General features: G+C 39.6%; 1 protein-coding gene across 1 annotated transcript; it reads left to right on the top strand.

Annotated features, from left to right (window-relative positions):
- Nucleotides 1-65: 65 nt before the first annotated feature.
- Nucleotides 66-19,292, top strand: CHP1 (calcineurin like EF-hand protein 1). The gene is made up of 7 exons (XM_049825267.1): nt 66-339; nt 5,285-5,357; nt 12,893-12,973; nt 14,250-14,377; nt 15,249-15,310; nt 16,324-16,446; nt 17,772-19,292. Exons 1-7 carry the CDS (start codon nt 273-275, stop codon nt 17,823-17,825), a joined length of 588 nt encoding a protein of 195 aa, XP_049681224.1. The 5' UTR covers nt 66-272; the 3' UTR covers nt 17,826-19,292.
- Nucleotides 19,293-21,007: the final 1,715 nt, after the last annotated feature.

Raw genomic sequence — 21,007 nt, 5'->3', positions numbered from 1 at the left:
CGCATGCGCGCGGGTCTGCCTCGGCGGGCGCCCGGCGGCTGAGGGGCGGGGTGAGGCGGGCGGTGAGGGCCGGGCCGGACGGGACGGGACGCGGCGGGCGGGGCGATAAGAGTCGGTGCGGGCTCGGTCTCCCCCTCAGTAGAGCTGGGCGGCCGCGGTCGGGCCCGTGCTGGGGGGGTGGTGGTTGCGGCACCGCCGTCGCTCTTCGGCTGCGTAACTCTCCCCGGCACCGAGCCGCGGCCCTTCCCTTCCTCTCAGGCCCAGGGGCGGCGATGGGTTCCCGGGCGTCCACGCTGCTGCGGGATGAGGAGATCGAGGAGATCAAGAAGGAGACGGGCTGTGAGTGCGGCAGCGTGAGGCGAGGCGGGCCGGGAAGTGCTGGGGGGTGGGGGGGGAGGCTGGGCGCCCGGAGCGGGGCAGCGCCTCGTCCCTCAAGCCGAGGAGGAGGCGCCTCGGCCGGCCGCGCCGCCGTCTGTCTCCTCACGGCTGCGCGCCGAGCCGTGCCCGGGGCGGCCGGCCCTGGCCGGTGGGGACAGGCGACCGCGACCGCTGTATTCCCGGCTGGGCAGTGCCTGGCGCCCGGCCGGGACCCCGCTGTCCCCGGCGAGCCGGGGCGGACGTGTCTCGTAGGCCTGCGGAAACCTGGGAAAGGCCTCTCGGTTCGCCTCCCCGCCGCCGCCGCCGGTCGTCGCGCAGGAGCGGCCCTGGGGGGACGGCGCCCGCGGCCCGGGGCTGGCAGAAACCCACGGGCAACGCGTCTCCTTCGGGAGTCTGCCGGTCTGCCCCCACGCTCGCTTGGGGCTGGCAGCAGCCGCCGGCTGTAAATAAAGCTGCTGGTAGCTGAGGTGCTGCTTGGTCTGGCCCTGTCTCCGGCCGGATAAAGTAATGCCTGCTCGTTAAGGCTAAACCCAGCGTTAAGGAGTTTTAGTCCTGGTTTCGGTGGCGTTGGGAGAGCATTGTTCAACCTGGACTGTAGTATATAGCTGCTTTACCCTATACTATTTGATCGAGTTGTTCTCCACAAGCATAAAGTACCTTAGCAAAGGTAAAACTCTGTGTTGTTGATTTGGCTGATAGAATGGTTGACTATCTGAGAATTCTAGTAAATACGGAATGATAGTAAATGGAGGGTGCCCTCCAAACTAGTTGGAGAGGGGAGGTTGTAACATAATAGGTATCACTTTGCTGTTTGCTGCCCCCCTCCTTCAGGTAAACAAGGTCTTCCCAGATCACATTTTTCTCCTGCTTACGCTTGCTCATCTGTTCTTGCTACGTGAAAATACTTTTCTCGGTTTTCTTTCCGATAGAAATAGTATCGTATATTCATTTTGGGTGATAGTTTATTTGTATCGGGAAAATAAGTGGCTACAGAAAAGGAGTGGAAGAAAATTAAGACAGAACTGGCTAGCGTGATGGACAGCTGAGTGAGTTAACATAGTTTCCATGATCCTTTTTCCATCTGTCAAAGAGAACCTTCTACAGGAAGGCTATGATTAACAAGTAGGAATGTCAAAGTCTGCTTATCCAGCTTCTTTTTTTTAATCACAAAGATCATAGAGTAAAGGTAGCCTTACCTTATTTATAAAGCTGATTCAAAAACCAAACCCCAAACCTGGAATGTTCTTCCAAAAGATTTTACTTGTTTTGTCATGTTGATATTTGATTTATTGTCATGGTCTTTTATTCCTAGAATTTTATTTACATGATAGTTAAATACCATTAAGATGGCTGTATAGGCATTCTAAACAATAAAACCACTTTGCTCTAGTTAGCCTCTAAATGTTTTTTTTTATATCTTCAAAGTAGGGAGCTCAAGGTTGTGATCAGTGGGCTTAAGCTTTGTGGCTTGAGTTTAGTTCATTTTCCTGTGTTTTTACTATTCGATTTTATAAGTAATACCACTTTGTTAGTCAAGCGTTGCTGATCTCTGACTCATGCTTGTAAGTTATCACAGTGTGTCTCGTTGACTTTATCAATTTTTTTCCCCTTCCCCCCAGCCTGTAACCACAGTCTAGGAATGTGATTTTTCTTCTGCCTTATACTTCTCTAGGTAGGTGGAAAATTCCACCAAGCTCTTAGCACTGTTATACACTTCATATAGGTGCAAATATTTATGCAAGGCACAAGGTGGGGAAAAAAAACCCTAGGACACTGGTTTGTCTGGAACAAAGTTCATAGGGAGAATGCTAAGTTAGTGTTACTGAATAGAGTATCCTGTGGGTTGTTAGAAACTTGATGCTGATGATACTTTACCTACTAAAGAGTTTGAGAAAGGGACTTCACAGATGTGGAACAATTTGCCAGTGCTACATGTCCGTGTTGAACTGATGTTCTGGTAAGTGCTCCTAAGGATTCTTTTTTTTGGTCTCTCTGCTATGAAGCATGATTTCTTCAGTTCATCTGGGATAAGTATGAAGCACTGAACAGAACACTCAACCAATTCGATTGAGTTCAGCTATGGAATTACACAAGTTTTCTCTCGTTCAGTTTTATGTAGCACAAAACTGAATAGCTAATGATACTAACATGAGTGATAAATCACACGTTAATGTTCTTTAGCTGAACAGATTAAAAAGATACCTTTTAGGGGACTTGAAGCATAACCTTTCAAAAGCCATACAATGACATTTAATCTCTTGAATGAAATCTAAGTTTGGATTAAAGTCCTATATTAATTTTTTATGTTGTGGTGAAAAACACTTCTTAGTATAGTAAGTTTAGAATCATCTGCAACGGTAATGTTTCCAAGAACTGGGGAATAATGTGTCCATTAAAACCTATACTTAGTGACAGAAAATCTCTATCAGGTTCTCAGTTAACAGGTGCTAAGCCTGAAGTTGACAGTCCTAAATTTTATAGATGTTGTACGGAAATTGTTTGCTTTGCATATGAACATTTTGTAATTTGAGTTTGAAAAAACCTTCAAGTAGTCCTGATTGCTTTTGTATTTCAGTAACAACTACAAGAAACAGATCAGAAGTCCAAGATGTTGCTTGTCTGCGTTCTGTTGCAAGCTTTTGGAAAACCATTGGAATGTAACAGTATTCAGACTATTTAGTTCACACGCTTTGTTCCCCTGCTTTGAAGCAGTCTACCTAAGGAATAATAATAAAATAATGCTCATATCAGAGCTTCAGAGAAAAAAATATTTTAGTGGTAACAGGTGATGGATTTTCTGATGGATATTTATATATTTTCTAAGTATATAAATACCATATATTTATATGAGTTGATGCTAATGTTTTAAACAAGAGTTTCAGAATGTCTAATTGCAAAAAACTTTCTCATGATTTAACAGAAGTAAAATGGAGGGTACAGCTCTTATTTTAGAGGTCTTGACTTAAATTTTTAGAAGGACCTTAGTAGGATAGCAGTATAGATAAAATTGTGTTTCAGATAGCTTTAAGCCTTAATCTTTGATTTTAAGAACAGATCTTGTTTCTGGTTCTCCTATGGGAATGTCAAAATCTTTGTTTTCCATGAGAGGGCTCTGAAAAGTGTCTAGTGATGCAGCTTTTGTGAGAGATGAGAGACAAAAAGGAAATTATGAAAGAATACAGTGGTGGACCTGAATCATCTTCCTTTCTCATGTAGTTGTGATATGCTTTTTGTCTGGTATGATGTTAACAAAACCACCTCTTATTCTGTCAATAGCTACATATTATTTATTACATACTAGCTGTTATGGGAGTGTTCCAAAAAGGGAGTTGCTGATACTAGTTTGGAAATGGTAGCTGAGTAGAATTCTTATCACCCTCTTTCTTTCCAGGGAGGAGTGGGAATACAGGACTTCTTATTGGAGCTAAGGCGGCTGTTTTTTTCATCATCAGTTGTTGTTACTGCATATCATATCTAAATCACTAAATCAAAATGCAGAAATTCTAAGTCTTTAAAATATTGGTTCCTGCTTTCTATGTGTGTGTTGCTTAACTTGAAATTGAGCAAGCTGCTCAGTCTGATTGTAGAGAAGTTGCCTTAGGTGGAACTGAGCAAATTGCCCAACCCTAAGCAAAGAATGAAAGTTGCCGAGGAGACAAGGAAAAAAAAAAGTTGCTGGCAGGTCATCCTAAAGGAGGGAACAGTTGAACCTAAACAAATAGCCTGGAGAAAGAACAAACCTGAAAAAAATTTTTTGCCTTGGTTGTCACAGATCAGACAACTGCTGTGCAACCTGTTCTGAAATAAGTTCTAGAAAGTAACAAAGGCATTGTGCATGTGCTAGTGAAGGCTTTTAAAACACTTGAAGCTGAAAATGATACTATGTCCTAGTTTAACATTGTAGAAAATCACACCTTTACTGAGTAAACATTAAAATCCAATTCAGTCTTATTTCATGTATTTATTACTTTCATCAGAAGAGGCTCTGAAAAGCCAATATCTTCTGTGGGGCATTCTTTCAATGTTAAAGAAATTGCTGTTCTAGATAGGTTTAACCTGTTCCCATCATGGGCTATTCTGAAGACCTAGATGTCTGGTATCTTGGGTTGTCTAATATCTTGGTAATGTTGACACCACGATGCTAAACTTTAATACTGGCTTCGGACTTTGTTTCAAATTGCAGATTTAAAAAGACTGCACTAACTTTCTGCTTGCTTTGTGTCCCAACTGCCTCCTGAACTTCTTTAGAAATAGACTTTTAAATTTTTAACTCAATGTTCGAGAAGCCTGGAAAATACTTTAGTGAACCCCAAAATGAAGAAACTGTTGAGATTCAGGCAGTCCTGTAAAGGAAGAAAAGTGATCGGGTGTACAGTCTCTTTGACCACTTTCCAGATGTAGAGAAGCTGAGTATACTTTCCATCTTTAGAATGGAAAAAGACAACAGGAGTAGAGATAAGCAAAAGAGAAGGAAAGATACTACAGCAGAGGTTTGTGGTGTCATGAATGATGTAGAGGTCATCGCGCCCAGATTATTTCTAGTCATAAAGGGATGAAGGGAAATACAGTGGAACTGTGAATCAAATGATTTTATTTTTTTTTCCTTTTAATTGCCATTTACTGAATCGGATAACTAAAGAATGTTAGAGACAAAAAATACAAATGGGTAGAAGGTAGGGTTAAACAAATGTGGATTTCTGAATATCAAGATGCAATTTATAGCTCATGAAGTCCCTAAACTGCTGATTGCGATGTGCTTTCAATGTAACTTGTTTTGTGTAATCTTTTTTGGACACAGCTTCTGGCAACAGAGTAGTTCAGTGCAATAAGGTCTGTTCCTATGAGGAATCATTGAGATGCTGATTTGTGTTTCTTATTTCTGTTTTGTTTTTTTTTTTTTTTTCAGTCTCCCACAGTCAAATCACCCGCTTGTACAGTCGCTTCACCAGCCTAGACAAAGGAGAAAATGGCACTCTTAGGTGGGTATTCAGCTGTCCTTGCATTGACACGTATCTGTAACGGTGGGTTGCTGTTGCAGGATGCCTTGCATGTTTTCCTCATATGGTGAATCAGTGAGGCTATTGCAACAGGTTCTTTCATACCTACTGTCTATATGAACATGCAAGTTTGTTGTTTTTTATGAAAGGTCAGGACAAATCTGATTGTTGAACTGAGTGCTCTAAATACTAATTGGCTTTACTGTAGTGCTGAAGGTTTGTAGCAGTTAATACAAGAAAGGTCAGATTTGATATTCAAGGTCTTATAACACGTGTTCAGAAATGTTAAAACACATTTTTAGATTATTTCTTACCTTTCTTTATATGTTGCTTCTAATAATTATTACAAGAATGGTTCCACTATGTCGTCTTCATTCTCACTTTTATAGCATAAAGATCACTTATTTTTGGGAGCATGGGCTCTTAATTGTTGCTCATACCCAGTGTCTTTTAACACTACTTTGATCTGCAAGCCCTTTACTAATCTTAACTTTGCACCTCTTGTTGAACACCCATGTCTATCAGTATGCTCAGAAATAAAAAGAAAGAGCTGGAACCAAGTCTCCATGACTAAACAAATACACATTTTATTCTTCATAGTAGTAGTGCAGGATATTCCAAGACCTTTGAAGTGTTTGTCCTCTGTCTACAATTTGAAAACTACAGAAGTGAACTAGTTTCTTACAACTTAAAGCCTCATCTTTAATTTATTAACTTTATCTGCAAAACATTTTTCACTTTGATGGACTGAGTCTGCAGGAAGGAGTATTCTCAACTGAAAGTTAAACTCTATTGGGATGATTGGCTGTTAGAATGTGTCTCTGCCTGCTGTCTTTGTTCTCTAGCCTTCCCCACTCTGGTTATTGAATTGTGTGTTGGTATTGGTTTGCTCTTTATTTACTGAACTAATTATGAATTCTGGCTGTATTAAATTGCTTATTATTATTTTTTGATGTTGCCTACAGATTATAATAATATTACGGAAACATATGACAATAAGACCTGTCTATGATTGCACTGGGGGGGCAATTTTGTGACTGATGTAGTTGGTCTAAGACCATACTGCCACTGAAGTCTGTTGCTTTTCTGTGTTGATGCTGGTACTCAAGGCTTATCTTAGGAAACTAACCTACAGCTTTGAAAACTTGCCAAGCAAAACAACAAAAAAGGAATCTGATTACTTTTCAGGTGGATTTTGTTTCCCATTCACCACATAGCCACATATGCCAGAACCAGTACACAGGGAAGCTGGAGAGAATGCCAGAGAGAGTAGGAAGGGAAAGGGACCTTGTTGTAGCATAGTATACAGGGTCTGGCTGGGATGGAGTTAATTTTTTTCCTAGCAACTCTGTCCCAGTCAAACCCATTAAACACAGATTCAGGGGTCACCTGGGGTTTTGTATATGATCTTGCAAAATGTGATTGTAGGATGCACTATAAACCTATAAAAACCTACCTAACTATAAAGCTAGAATCGCTGCTTAGAAGATGAAGGTGACAAGTTGTAAGATACACTGTCTTTGGCAGTACTGTTGGCTTACTGCAGTTTCCTTTCCTGAAGGAAATACGCAGTTCCTTCTGGTGCCACAAATTGCTGACTTCTCAGTTAACGTTTAAGTAACTGGTTGTGGAGTTGTCCTGTAAACAGGACTACTGAGTGATTATTTTTGGTTAAAAATACTCTACCCTTTTGGTTTGTATAGATATTTTTAAGCTGACTCCAGTGATTTGAGCTGTGGCAGTATGTAAATATCTGCACTTGCATAGCTGAAGGGATGACAAAATGGATTGTGGGTGTGGAAGCAATTGGCTTGGGATGGGATGGGCAGGAACTTCTTAAGCCTGCTCTGTCACCGAAGCCAATGTATCATATAAATTGTAGCATTGGCTAATTGGCAATTGTGACATACAGATCAGCTGGTAATATTGTAGGTAAAGTTAATATTACTTATGTCTCAAAATTAAGTAATTTGAAGAACAGCCTCCCTCTTCAAACTTTGCATGTGGGTTTAGTCTTCACTGATGAATAAAGGTGATGGCTGCCAGACTAGCACAGTTTGAACCTAGCACACACTCTTCCTTAACTCTTCTGTCCAACTTTAAATTCACCTATTGAGTCCATAAAGTTTATGTAAACTTCAAAGTCACTGTACACAGTTTACGTAAGAGGAGTAATTAATTAAATATGCTATTAGTGTCTGTTGCACAAGGCTTAGTTTCATAGTGTTACTTATCAGGAGGAGTTTGACTTTCATTGTTGATAATCATGTGGTACTTGGGAAAGGAAGTGAAGTTTGTTTGGAAAATTGCAGCAACTGTGCAAACTGTGATCCATTAACTTGCAGTCTTGGTCTCTAAGCATAGCCTGCTTCCAAATGTGGCTGACTTAGTAGCATTAAAATTTTGAAACCTGTCCTGGCACTGACGATATATGGAGACCATTGAGTTTAAGTAATGGAAAACTACTTTCTCCAAAAAAAAAAATAACGAGGGGAGAGTAAGAACTACAGTTTGGAAGGTCATAAATGTTGGTTTCTGAAATACTGACCAAAGAGAACTTGCTACTTTGCGACGAGCAAGATACCACTTGCTTACTACTGCCAAACAGTCTAGAAGGCATGTCTTCTGTTTGTTTCCTGTGAGCAAGAATGATTGTTTCCATAAGGATGACTTATACCTTTGACTTGCAAATCAGGCATGACAGAAATCACTCATGTGACTATGATCAGGAAAAGAAGTGTTAGGCAGTTCTTTATGGCAGGTAATAAATCTTTAAATGTGTAACATCCTTCTGAAAAAGGGGAAAAGCTGTGTTGTCCCTCTTATCTATGTATTAAAAATGGGCAAGGTAAAGAGCACTTTGTACAGCAATTCTGGTAGGTGATGACTAATCTTGGTGGTTAGAGAAGATGGGTAGTTCATTCTGAAATTAAAATCCAAAGCTGAAATCTTTCCGAGCTACATGTTTCTATCCAGTGTACCTATATGCAGTTCCAAGGTACTTTTTTTTTTTTACAGACTTACATAAATGAGATTTAAGAAAAGGGTATTGATGAAGACAAAACTTGTTATGCCTTGTTTTGGCTTTTTTTTCTTCCTTTTCTCCATATCCTCTAAATGACTACAGTCATGGTTACTGATTAACTCTTGTCAATTCTTTAAAAGTGTAGATAAATGTTATATTTTTCCTTTGCTTCACTTTTCCTAAATAAAATGAGTAAGCTCCCTCAGACATGTACTATCTGAATGAAACTAGGTTGTAAAAGCCAGGACAAAACTGTTCTTTTGAAAATTCTTTTGTCACCTTTGATGTCAATAGTGTGACATGCTGAGTTGCCAAAACAAAAGGTTAGTACCCTTAGATCTCCATAGCTACATCTAAATTCTGAAATCTGAAACATATTTGTTCTGCCTAAATCCTAACTATAGGTTAGGAGGAAACCAGTGTGCATGTTTTGTTCTTTACATTCTGATTTCCAAGATGAGGAAATTGAAGTGTAGGACCAGGACAAGTATGTGCTTGCTTCAGTGAGTCTCCTTGTTGGGCTGGTACTGAAATGTACACCACACAAGAATACATCTGCTCCAAAATTTATCTACTAGCAAGTAGCTCTAGATAGACACATATAGAGCTATAAAAAGGAGATACTTGTCTAAACTGCCACTTTTGCATGTAACTTTTGCATGGAGCCTCCCACTTACAATAGTTTCTTCTGTGCTGGGGAAATGACAGGTTAAGCACTTCAGAAGTATTTTTTTACTGTACAGCAATTGGTGTAGCCTGGCTATACCAGGAGTGTGGAAGAAAGGGAGGGTAAGTATTCTGAAAGCTGATGCATGAGGACAATAGACACACTGAGCTATTCGTGCATATTTCGTGCTTATGAAAGCTGTTTACAAAATAGTGTCTCCTGGAGAACTTCAGAAAGCCTCTGGTCCTGAGAGAAGAGTAACAAGAGCTAGCCAGGCCATCTGTTTGTCAGTGAATTGAATCATCTCAGTCTGGAAAGATGCCAGGCTTGTTCTCATTAGTTCAAACTGATATTGCAAGATTTCAGAGTAAAATGTAAAAAGTAGCTCTCTGAATGTGGAATTCTTTACATTTGCTTAAGGAAATGCAAAGGATTTTTTAGCTTTATCTAGAACAGAAAAGATAGGCAGGATATGGGTTTGGATTGGAGAATGATAGGGTACTAGAACAGCTTATACTTCCATCCTCAACCATGCTTTATTCACACTGCTTTCCCCCCCTCCCCTGCCTTGCTTGTCTAATTACCACCTTTACTTTTAGCACATGTCTTGGCCTAATGTTTATAAACCAATTACTCCTCCAATAGTTAAGTGACTTTTAAAATTTGTGCAGACCATGTGTAAGGATTAAGTTAGATGAGGTGGCTGACACAGCTGTGAAAGAGGAGGCTATCCATTCTCTTTCCCTATAGCTTTTCTAGGCTGCCAGCACCTCTTTGTCAGCCATGCTGCCATTAGATTTTTGAAGGTTTTTAACTGCTTCAAGTTGCTAATTCAACAGAAAGATAATTGGGAGGATGGAGAGGGGGAGGGTGGGGAGCTTTTTGGGGGATTAGTGAGATGCGTTATACAACCAAAAGGTTTGATGAATGACAAAGCTAATGTTAGCAAGGGAAGGGAGCAATGAAACCTTCAGTAGTAGCCCGTTAAATCTGTTTGACCATCTTGCATGATACATCTTATGTCTTTTAATTATTTCCCTTTTTCAAGTAATTTCTTATTACCTATATCCTCTGGACATTTTTCCTTTCTCTACAACTTCTGTTTCACATATGGTTTGCTTTCTGTCCATTGTTTTACTTTCCCTCAGCTCTAGATTGCACTACCTTTGTCATCCCTGTTGAGGGAACAGTACTCTCTGCTGCTATCTGGAAGTAAAAGAAGGATGAATAACCAGAAATAACGGAAAGAAAAAAGGCTCTAGTAGGTTTCTTGCAGCCTTTAGGGTAAGGCAGAGCCACCTTTACAGTAGGGACCTGCTGTGTGCCATGGAGGGTATACTCATACTTAGAAATACTTGTCTGTCCGAGAATCTACAAATTCTTTCCTGCAAAGTACGTCTAAGTGTGTATGCACTGGCATATATATTAAATGGTTGGCTTGCATAATAATAACGTGCAGTTAAAGGTTGCTTTGGACGTTATGTTTAAGCAAGGATTTAATAGAAGTTGGGTTCCTGGAAAAATAATATTAGAAGAGCCATGTTGCTATGGCACATGAATACAGAAGAAGTAGAGGGCGTCAAATTTCCTGTAAGCTCCAGCCTCAGCCGGGTGAAGTTGGTTCCTAATGACTGCTGGAAGCCTTAGTTTATAAAGTGGAGAATAACTCACATCACGCACTCATTTACTTTTATGGCTGCTACAGCTATTCCGGTTATAATGCTCACTCAGTAATGTGCTGTTAATAAGCAAAAATGGTCTACTGCAATCCTGATAATGACAGGACAAATAGATTTTAAACCTGGGGACTTATTTGTGGTTAATTGTTAATCTCCTGTTAGAAAGCAGAACAACTGGAGGCTGAAATGCAGAGTGTAAATTGAGGCTCAATACTAAGAAATAGTGACACACAAGTAAAAAATTCTGAAGCATTAGGATTTTGCTCTAAATGGAAGAGAGGGCAGTTGCTGTTTTTAGCTTGTAAACGTTAGCATTGACACTGAAGTCCTGTTGTTAAAATTTTGTTACTAGGACATAGGTTTTCCACATCACTGCATCTCCTGTCTAATTTGCTAATGCATACTTTGCCCTTCAGCTATAGCTTAAAATGCAGCAGTCCTGAAGGGTCTTGTAGCAGGTTCATCATGTTATACAGATATTAACTTTGCCTATTAGAAATAATTCAGACCTGGTCAGAGCAGTAGTTTGCTGGGATAGCTTAAAAATATGGTCAGGTTGGTCAATTAGAAGGTCAAACAGTTTAACCATGTTGTAACAGATGTACTGTAATTGGGACTCTTAAGTGCTGTGGTGTGACTGGGTACAAGGAGTGCTTTAGAATGCATTTAAAACTAGAACGTCTTGCTTCTGTGCCTTTCCCAGGCTACACTAGTAGTAAGGTTAGCCAATTCCTTTCGCCCGCCCCATCTTTAAGATAATAGTATTACCAAAGGCCAATATACTTAAATAATCTCAAAATCTGTTCGTATTTACTTTCCCACTTCTTTGGTGTAATGATGTCATGAATCGAACCTTGTTGCTGATTCATTTAGTGAGCATAGGTTTCAAAAGTAGCAAACGTTTAGTAACCACGTTTGAGATTTTGACCTGAACTTCAAAAACAGCAGGACTGCATTTGACTTGAAGGAAACTGCCAATATTTCTGGAGATTGGGCAGGAAATGTCAAGTTACACATCCAGATAGAATAGCTTTTTTTTACAGCCTTACCCCATTGCTGTTATCTTTGCAGTTTAAAACCTAAATGATTATGGAGTACATATGGTACTAACTGATAAATTGCTGTGCTCTGTGATAGTGGAAAAAACCAAACAAGTGAAAACCCCCCAAAACAAATCTGTTGACTAAAGTAATCAGTAAGACACACTTGGTGTGTCTGCCTTAGTCACAGCAAGATTATCCCACTTTCTTGTCAGTGACATTCTATTGGGTTGAAAGAAAATAAAAATTATTACTGCAACTCTAACAATAGAACGTACCTTATGTTCATGTCATACTGATCTACAATGCGTTTGTATCGGTACAGCTCGTGATGTCTTCCAGATCAGAAAATGCCATAACAATGTAAGCGTAGCTATGCTTATGCTATACTGTGTACATACAATCATGAGCAGAAAAAGGAATGGCTGGCAAGAGCAGTGAGTGTTTGCAGTGTACTGCTGAAGTTACATCTGGTGTATGGACCCCTGTCAAAGTCTAAATTTACTACTTTAAAATAGGAGTGCTGCTTGTTTGAAGCCAAAATAATGTGAAACTTGGCATTTATAATAAGATATAAAGTTGTTGCATAAACAAAAAAAAATTCTATTACAATATGCAGATCACCTGTGGTATGTTTGGAGGAGTATGGTATTGTCCCAGAATCTGGAATGGGTTAGTCTGGAAGAATCATGCCAACTCAAATGATTCCATACCAAAATAATAATAATAAAAAATATTATTTACATTTCGAAACCATATTTTCCTTCAAAGCCATTTCAGAAGCTTTCCTTTCTTTAAATTGCAAACGAGTCAGCATCATTACAGGAAGGTTTCTGGCACAAACAGTGTTAGGATCTGAGAAATGCTGTTAACATGATAAATGAATACTGCTAGTCTGTAATGTGATACAGGCTTGGCATTGTCCTTTGTTTTATGCCATTAGTCATAGAGAAAACATGGTTTAGAGAGTTAGATTTTAAAAACCACCAAGTGTCTTGCTGCAGAAATAGAACCCAATGGATGTTTTACTGTGAATTCTTTTTAAGCAACACTTTCTCCTCTGACATCAACTTTATGCAGACTTCTTGTGTTCTTGCCTTACTTAGCCGTGAAGACTTCCAGCGGATTCCAGAGCTTGCCATCAATCCACTGGGAGACAGAATTATCAATGCCTTCTTTCCAGAAGGGTGAGTTCCAACAGACTGAATTTCTGAGCAGGCACAAAATTTGTAGTTCATCAGAAGTTTTGATAGGAGTGAAATGCTGATAAGTAAAGCACAGAACTTGAATTTACTAATAATTGAACATCTCAGTCTTATAATGAAATGTGTGTGGGTGCATAGTTTCCTCAGCATGTTTTCATTCTGTAATGAGAAATCCTTCACAAGCCTGACAAACTCAGGCTTCATGTCATGGTTTTCTACTCTTCTTGCGATGCTGCTGAACACTTCTAAAGAAGGTCAAGGCCATGTATGGACTTTAGTTCTTAAAGCAAACTTGTAGCAATGCTATTTTATGCTAAGTAGTATTGCAATTCACTAATTTAGTCTTGTTTTCCACCTTTTAGCCTCTAAGTTTACCTTTGTTTTTAGATGCTTTTTTGTTTGTTTGCGGTTTTAGGTTTTGATCACACTTAAGACATAGCTTATGGCACTTCTAACATAAATCCAAAGAGATCATAAAATTTGCAGTACTGTCTCTCTTCATTATACCTCTCTAGATTGTTCTGTGGAATCTGCTGCTGTTCTTGAACACATTTGTCATTACTGATTGATGACGATTTAATTGTCTAATCAAGTCATAATATCAGCTAATACCAGGCAGGGTGTCCTGAATAGAAAGCAGGAGTCCTGGAAAGTACTTACACAGCTGGTTCCCACAGGAACTAGAGAAGAGAGCTATTTGTCAGAGCAGTAAGCAATGGCTGCCCCACAAGTAGGAGCCAAGGGTGACAGCAGAACTGGCAGGGGTGATGTACTCGCTGACAAAGGGCACAGCACCTGAACAAGAAAAGCAAAGCAGGTCCAGTGACTGTTAGGTCAGCCAACAGTCCAGTGGCTGCCAGACAAGTTGGCAGTGATGAAGGTAGTCTCAGGACAATCCAGGGAGCCAGGGTCTAAATCAGCAAGATGCATTGCCAGACTGGGGCATAGCTGCAGGATAGCTCAAGCAAGGGCCAAGGGTGGCGGCTGGAGCTGAAATAGAGCTTGCAGGCAAGAGCAGGGGAGCCCTCAAGACTTCTCACAGCTTCTTTTTTTTTTTACACATCATGCAGCCTGGGATCATGCTGTTATGAAGTAACTGCACTGTATCAGAGCTGGGTTTTAGCATAGGCAGCCAAACCCTGTGGAGGTGGGAGTGGAAGAGTCTGTGTGGTCTGATGCTTTAGGCATTCATACTCTTTACTGAATAAAGAACCTGTATAAGCTATGCTAAAACTGACCTGCTGAAATGCTTATGCAGAGAGGACCAGGTGAATTTCCGTGGATTCATGAGGACACTAGCCCACTTCCGACCCATAGAAGATAACGAAAAGAGCAAAGACCAGAATGGGCCAGAACCACTGAACAGCCGAAGTAACAAGCTCCACTGTAAGAAATATGAACCTTCCTATAGAAGCAATTATTTTTGTTTCTTTTTCTGGGAAAGGAGTGAAGGGACTTGGGGTCTTCCATACAGTTGTTCCGTGTGGAATGATACCTCTAATACCTGTGTTTTTTTAAATTAACTTGCAAGCTTACCTGTTCAGAATGTCAACAATTGACCCATTCTTGTATTGGAATTTGGTGGAATTAGTTGAATCTTGAGTAAAGTATATGCTTTCCAAACGTCTCATAACAAAACCGTTTCTAAATGGTTTGCATCCCAAGTTATTTCAGATTTAGAAGCCACATCCCATACATGAACGAGCTTTTCTGCTGCTTTTTCCAGTCTTCCATATAATACAGTGCTTTTTCCTCACCTTCAGCTGAGTACTTGAGTATTTGGACATCTGCCTACAGTATACGAGCAGAATGCTCTTGCTTGCTCATCAAAGTTGGCAATGGTCCTCAGAGCACTTAAAATTTCTGTCGTATCTCATCCAGAATACAGGCAAAGAGAATGAATGGTAATGTAAAAATGGATGGCTCTGAAGTTAAAGGATTGAATGTATCTTAGTGGTAATTATACTTCCGTGACTGGGGGCTTGGGAGGAATACCTCTACAAGCAGAGTGCTTCTGAAAGTACTCATACTGAGTACTTAAATAAGATTTTTCAATTCTTGGGAATAATGTTATTCCTGTATGTGGTAATAACACTTTATGGAATGGAAGACAAATTTTATGGTGAACTAGAATTGTAAGCTAACTCTCTTTAAAATAATTTATGAATACTGGCTATTATTTTTTTAGATAAATATATTGCTATGAGGAAAAATAATGGCACTTGAATTAAACTGCTTATTCTTTTCTTCCCTGTAGTTGCTTTTCGGTTATATGATCTAGATAAAGACGACAAGATTTCCAGGGATGAGCTGCTTCAGGTAAATAGCACAGGGGCTGCTTTGAATGACTCCATTGTGACCCTCTCTGTGACTTCACACCCATTTAGAATGAAGACAGGAGTTAAAACAGTCTTCTCAAAAGAACTCCTGGAGGAATTTGGTGGCTAATTGCTTATCTCTGGTTTAAAGCTTTAGATGTGGTATGAGACTTTAATCTTATTTGGTAGCCTAGGCTGTTCAATCAGACTGGGAATGCTAGATTCAAATCTAAAGCAGAGCGTTAGGCTAAGCAGATCCTATAGGAAATTATACCTAAATATGCAATAAATACACTAAGCCCCTTAAGAACTAGCTTCTATAACTTTCAAAGGTGCTTCTAAGAGGACTTCACAGGGACAATCCTTGAGGTAGATTAGGTTGTTTGCCTGGTCCTCTGTGCATTCTTTCAATAGAATAAAACTTCTTGAAATTGCAGCAAAGGTAATCAAAGTTCATCAGTGCTGCATATACATGAAACTAGGCTTGAGCTAGGAGTAATTACATACTACTAATCCTGGGAAGTAGATGTGGCAATTTGTGGTTCCCGATGCAGGACAAGGATTTGTTTTTGACTGAAACTGTCCTATCTGCACAGAAAAGCCTTTACTAACTGTAGAGAGTAATGGTAGTTATTTGACCATATACTTACAAGATTCCTGTAGGCAACTATCTCAAACAGGAGATATTCAGTCAAATCTTGGTATGTTTTGTAGGAAAAAAAATAGACAAAAGCATTGGAACAAAACAGACTCATTCCTAGTTCCAAAAGCTTTCTCGTACTTCTTCCTGCTGCCTAGTGAAAAAGTTTTGTCAAAGGTGGCTACAAAAGAAAAGATAAAGAAAAGTCTAGAAATTACTTCCATGGAAGTCCTCCAGGGTTGTTCTTGTATGGTGTTATTTTAACAGTGTACACAAGAAAAACAGCACTAAGAGTACTTCTGTTCCCATGTCAATAATGGTTATTTTATTAATTAAAAAAAAAAAAATAATCTGGGGACTTCTGTATGTTACAGGTGTTACGGATGATGGTTGGTGTAAACATTTCAGATGAGCAGTTGGGCAGCATTGCTGACAGGACAATCCAGGAAGCTGATCAAGATGGAGATAGTGCCATCTCCTTTGCAGAGTTTGTAAAGGTTGGTAAACTACATTTTTAATGACTAAATAAAACTGCTCAGTAATGGGCAAGTCATTCAGACTTAGATGCAAATGGAAACAGAGAGGAAGTTGTTCAAATAGTCCTGCCTGCATTTGGGCAAAGCAAGTCTTCTGCTAGCTCTTTTTCTTCCCTTGTTTATCAGGACTTTTTTTTTTATACTGTCAGAGTGCTAATAATTAGTGCATATGTTTCTTCATACTCTTACATAAGCTACAGCATTGAATATACTGTAGAATTTTCACTTCTTTCTTTTGCAACCACTTCTTTCTACACAAGTACCCTGACTAGCACATTTACAACAGAGTAATTCTGCTATAATTGTGCTGATCAGTTTTCACCTATAAGATTTTTATCTGTTAGTGACACAACTAATATCACTACTCAAGTTCCTGGCTCTAGTCCTTTGAATTACATCTTTTGTTAGTCAGAAATAGGTAACAGCAAGGAGCCATTATATAGTCAGTGGAGAAAGTTGTCCTATAGCAGAACAATTTCAACTACCTAATGGGATGGTATTGTTGAGAGGAACGAGACTCATCTTAGAGGTGGACAAAGACAGGACACGAGGCAACAGAAACAAGTTGCAACATGGAAAATTCTGGTTAGCTATAAGGAAAACCTCTTACCAAGAGGATGATCATAGCTGCGGAAGATGTAGAACCTCCTTCCTTGGAGATACTTAAAACTTACCTGGATAAGGCCCTGAGCAACCTGATCTAGCTGGCCCTGCTTTAAGCAGGAGTTGAGGGAGTTGGACTAAAAGACCTCCAGAGGTCTCTTCAAACTTAAATAACTCTTAGTCTTGGAACACTGAAATCTACTGCGTGAAACAGCCTGGAGCAGACTAATGTCTTTGTACCTCAGTGTTAATAGCAATTCAGTGAATGAAGTTGTCACCCCAGTTTTACAATGATCTGCGTTAGTGATGCTGTGGTCTTGATTTTAGCTCTTCAATGATTGCTCATGCCCCTTCCTCTACTCCATTCTCCCTTTTTGTTTCCTGGTTGTGCATTCCCACCAATCTAATTTTAGGAATCCAAGCCTTTCTGGGCTGTTGGCAGACAAAAACTGCATTAGTTACACTTTGGTAGACGGCCTTCTTCCAGCTTTAATGGCTGAAGTTCCTTTCTTTGGAAGGACCTTAGTCCAGAATGAAAAATAGCAGTCTCTAGATGAAAGACTGGCATGCCAAATTGAAGACATCCCATGTTCCTGCCCATTTCCTCTATACTAGAGTAAGAAACCTTGTAGGAGAGAAGTATGTACAGTAACTTAAGTAGCTGTTTCTGAATTTTATTGCAGGTTTTGGAGAAGGTGGATGTAGAGCAGAAAATGAGCATTCGATTTCTTCACTGATGGATGGAGAACCTATTCCTTTCTACCCCTGCTATATAATGAATAGAACTTCATTTTCTCCTTAGCACCTTGCCCCAGAGCATTGCTACTGGTGCATATACAATACATCTCCAACCCCTCCCTGATTTGTTCTACCAATGTGAACATTCCCTGTGCATCAGGAACAAAGGGAAATGGCTGCCATACAACTTGGAAATGAGCGTGTTTGGTTTTTTTAAAACATTTTCCTTCTATTTTTTTTTACCCTTTATCCCTTGTCTCCTCCTGCACTACTGTTTCAGCAGAAATGTCTCTCCTTATGTACTGCTGTTTAATCTACAAACTGATTCTTCTGAGCTCTGAATCTGAGAATGGAAAAATGGGAACACGCCACAGAAGCGCCCTCTGAAACACTTTGGAGACAAGCATCTACTCAAATACTAGGTGCAGTGATAATGATTCACTTTTGCTTCCAGCAGCAACACCACATTACAGCTGCCTTTTTTTTTTTTCCCATTTGGCTCTTTACATGCAGATTTGTTTCTTCACTGCTTCCAAATCTGCGTTTTACTTGAGGACTTCTCAATTTCTATGGCTTCATTGTACAACTAGCACTGTATGCATGATGATAGCCTAGAGTACTTTAAAGTACTGTGAATAGATTTTTATTCTCTGTGGGATGAATTCACAGGGACAATAGGAGAATCTGTGGTGGAGACAGGCTGTGGTGTCCTCAAAAGGAATAGGAATTCTGCACTAAGTCACTTAAGTTGTTCCAGTAGCAGATGCAGAAACTTGCTTCTTTCCTTTGAGTAGCTTGCAGGCTTGACAGCCAGTGGACCATGAAGTGCCCTCCCCAGGTTGCTTTGCTCTATGATCCCTCCTCTCATCAGGGTGGGTTTGCCTCTGAAAGCGTAAACTTGTTTACCAGTGTACATAATGCAAGAAAACCAGTCATGCCAAAATCTGGATTTGTAGTTTTGTCACTGTCCCCTGGTAATAGTGTCATGAAACATAGCACTGATTTCCTCCCCCCCCCCCCCCAAGTCGTAGTGGCCTGGATAACCAGTAATTATTTGTATTTTCCAGTATGGAAGTCCTGGTCTGTTAGACTTGTGTTGAGGTGGTAGCTGTATTTATCAAAGCTCTGGCATAAGAATATAATTTGGGGAAGTACATATTATCCTAAATATTTCAGAATATATTTCTACACAAATCTCTTTGCAAGTGTAAGACAATTAATACCATTAATATAATGCTGATAAATTCAAGAGATCAAAATTATTGAAGGTTCAATAGTAACATAATTTTCTGTGGCTAGTTTGGCAAATGATCTCATCTAGTTCAGCTGGAGCATCCTACAGTCTAGAAGGTCTTTCCAATAAAACCAAAAAACCCTGGGAGCTTCTTTATTGAAGAATCAGTGTTATAACTGCTTCTCTATGTCACGTGTTAACATTTCTATAAATACTTACCAGTCTCAAACTACTCTCAAATTTGTATTTCCTTTTTTCTCAGTTCCTTTAATCATTGCTTGTGTTAAAGAATAACATGCAAATCTCTGAAGGATTTTTGATTTGTCTTAAATTAAAGAATTGCAAAGTGAAATGCTGCACTTCATTGTTTTGCAGAGTGCAGCACAATTCCAGAAATAAATGTAAATTAAAAACCCCTATTCTGTATGAGAAAGAAACATTATAGTTTTGTGGCCATGTCATGTAAAATAGGAATGTAACAATGTTAACAGATTGGAAAGTAAAAAAAAGTGTTTGTAGGCTTTGTGATTTGCTTAAAAGTAGGTGTTGCTCTCTTCTGGCTCTATAGTTGTAACCTACAGTTGTGCCTTATTGTCCCAGTGAGACTGGATATTGTATTTATCAATCCATAAATAAACCTTCCACTGTATAAAGAAAACCAAAACCCCAAAACTATTCCTGTATGTTAATTGACAATCCTTTAATTGCTGGAGAAGTTAAATACCAGTAGAATGGTGCTAGCAGACCTTACAGATCAATTTCTTATAACTGAGCTTGTTTTCAGAGTATTAACAATCCTTTATTCTGCTGGTAGAGTGGAGGACGCTAGTGCAAAACATGAGCTCTAGAAGAAGACGTGCACTCATAATACTGCACTATGGATCATGTAACAACATGAGCTTTATACCTCTCTGTGGTTCCAAACTAGGCTTTTTTGTTTTGTCCCCTGTCCCTTCCCCCCCCATAGTGGTGTAGCATTGTTCTAATCGAAGGGTATATAGTACCAATGCCAGTTTGTGATGTCTGTCCTTATAAGCCCCCACCTTAGACATCAGGTATTTTTGCTAATGTGCTTTAAGGTGAACACAAATACTCTAATAGGTGCATAGCAAACCCCCCCTCCCCAACAAAGACCAACTAACCTTCCTGCAATAAACAAAAAATACCCCCACAACTATCACAATCTAACTTTGCTGTTAGCTGTGTAAATCACATGGAAGCCACTGTGTATCTTATTCAGTGTTCTGAAATCTAAGTATTTAACAAGTAACTTACAAAGGTTTAGGCAGTTAGAGAAGGAGTTTTAGAGAGCGGAGATCTTAAGTTTCTGTTAAATTTAAAATTGCTCAAAACTAAGCTGTACAGATATAAGCAGATTTCCACAAAAGTAATATTTTTAGCGTACCTGATTACCTGTAGAAATTATCTTAAGTCATCTTGAGAACAAAGGTCATCTGTGAAGGTTAAAGTCTGGAAGAGGGAAAGATTATCAGCTCAAAGGCATAACTACTTACTATTTCATCTTGGGCTTTTGAAAAAGCAGGCAGTATAAGGGATAGGTATTTAAATACAGATGAACCATCTTCCAGTCTACTGACCAATAGGAAGTAAAGTCTGTTTTCAGATCTGCAGACTCAGGTTTGTTATGCTGACATCTCCGGATGGTTGGCTGCAGAAATCTATGGTAACAATTAGTTTTCATTAACTGTGAGAGTGCTATGAAGACTGCAGAAATAGGTTTGATAGCTAATCAATACTGAAAGGTGGCAAATGAGTTGACTTCAGTAGCTGTAGGCCCATTAGTTTGGCATCAAGTTGGAGCAAAGCAAACCAATCTGGATATACAGTCTTTGACTCATGAAGAGCAGGAGTAAAAATAATGTTAGTTTCCATAACTTTACAATGGAAAATTACTTTCAAAGTCTGCTTTCAGCTCTTTGAAACGAC

The sequence above is a fragment of the Accipiter gentilis genome, chromosome 22 (genome assembly GCF_929443795.1).
Source record: "Accipiter gentilis chromosome 22, bAccGen1.1, whole genome shotgun sequence".
NCBI classification, from domain to species: domain Eukaryota; kingdom Metazoa; phylum Chordata; class Aves; order Accipitriformes; family Accipitridae; genus Astur; species Astur gentilis.
This window is presented reverse-complemented; position numbering and strand designations above follow the sequence as displayed.